The sequence below is a fragment of the Eurypyga helias genome, unplaced genomic scaffold (genome assembly GCF_000690775.1).
Source record: "Eurypyga helias isolate BGI_N326 unplaced genomic scaffold, ASM69077v1 scaffold19264, whole genome shotgun sequence".
NCBI classification, from domain to species: domain Eukaryota; kingdom Metazoa; phylum Chordata; class Aves; order Eurypygiformes; family Eurypygidae; genus Eurypyga; species Eurypyga helias.
Window position 1 is genome coordinate 1 of NW_010244543.1, and position 289 is coordinate 289.

The 289-nt window shown below is 65.4% G+C and overlaps 1 protein-coding gene across 1 annotated transcript in view; it reads left to right on the forward strand.

Annotated features, from left to right (window-relative positions):
• Nucleotides 1–76: 76 nt before the first annotated feature.
• ABCB6 (ATP-binding cassette, sub-family B (MDR/TAP), member 6 (Langereis blood group)) overlaps nucleotides 77–289 on the forward strand; it is a gene marked incomplete at both ends in the record, with an annotated part of 2,316 nt that continues 2,103 nt past the window's right edge. The window contains one exon of the mRNA XM_010149805.1: nucleotides 77–142. Coding sequence (XP_010148107.1) covers nucleotides 77–142 — 66 coding nt within the window. The remainder of the gene's footprint in view (nucleotides 143–289) is intronic.

The window sequence follows — 289 nt, forward strand, 5'->3', positions numbered from 1 at the left end:
TCACTGAGCACTGCCTGGTGTTGGGGGGGGAGGGGGGCGCTGATCCCTGTGCTGACCCCGGCTTTGCATCCTGCAGGTGAAGTACTACAATGCGGAGAGCTATGAGGTGAACCGCTTTAACGATGCCATCGTCAAGTACCAGGTACGGGGGCGCTGGGCACCAGTGGGGAGTCGGGGGGAGCAGCCGGGGCGCACGGGAACCTGTGGGGAGAATGGAGCTCGCTGTGGGCCAGGTTGGGAGGCGGTGGGATCCTGGAGGACCTCGCCTCTTCCCGGTCTCGGCGGGGAA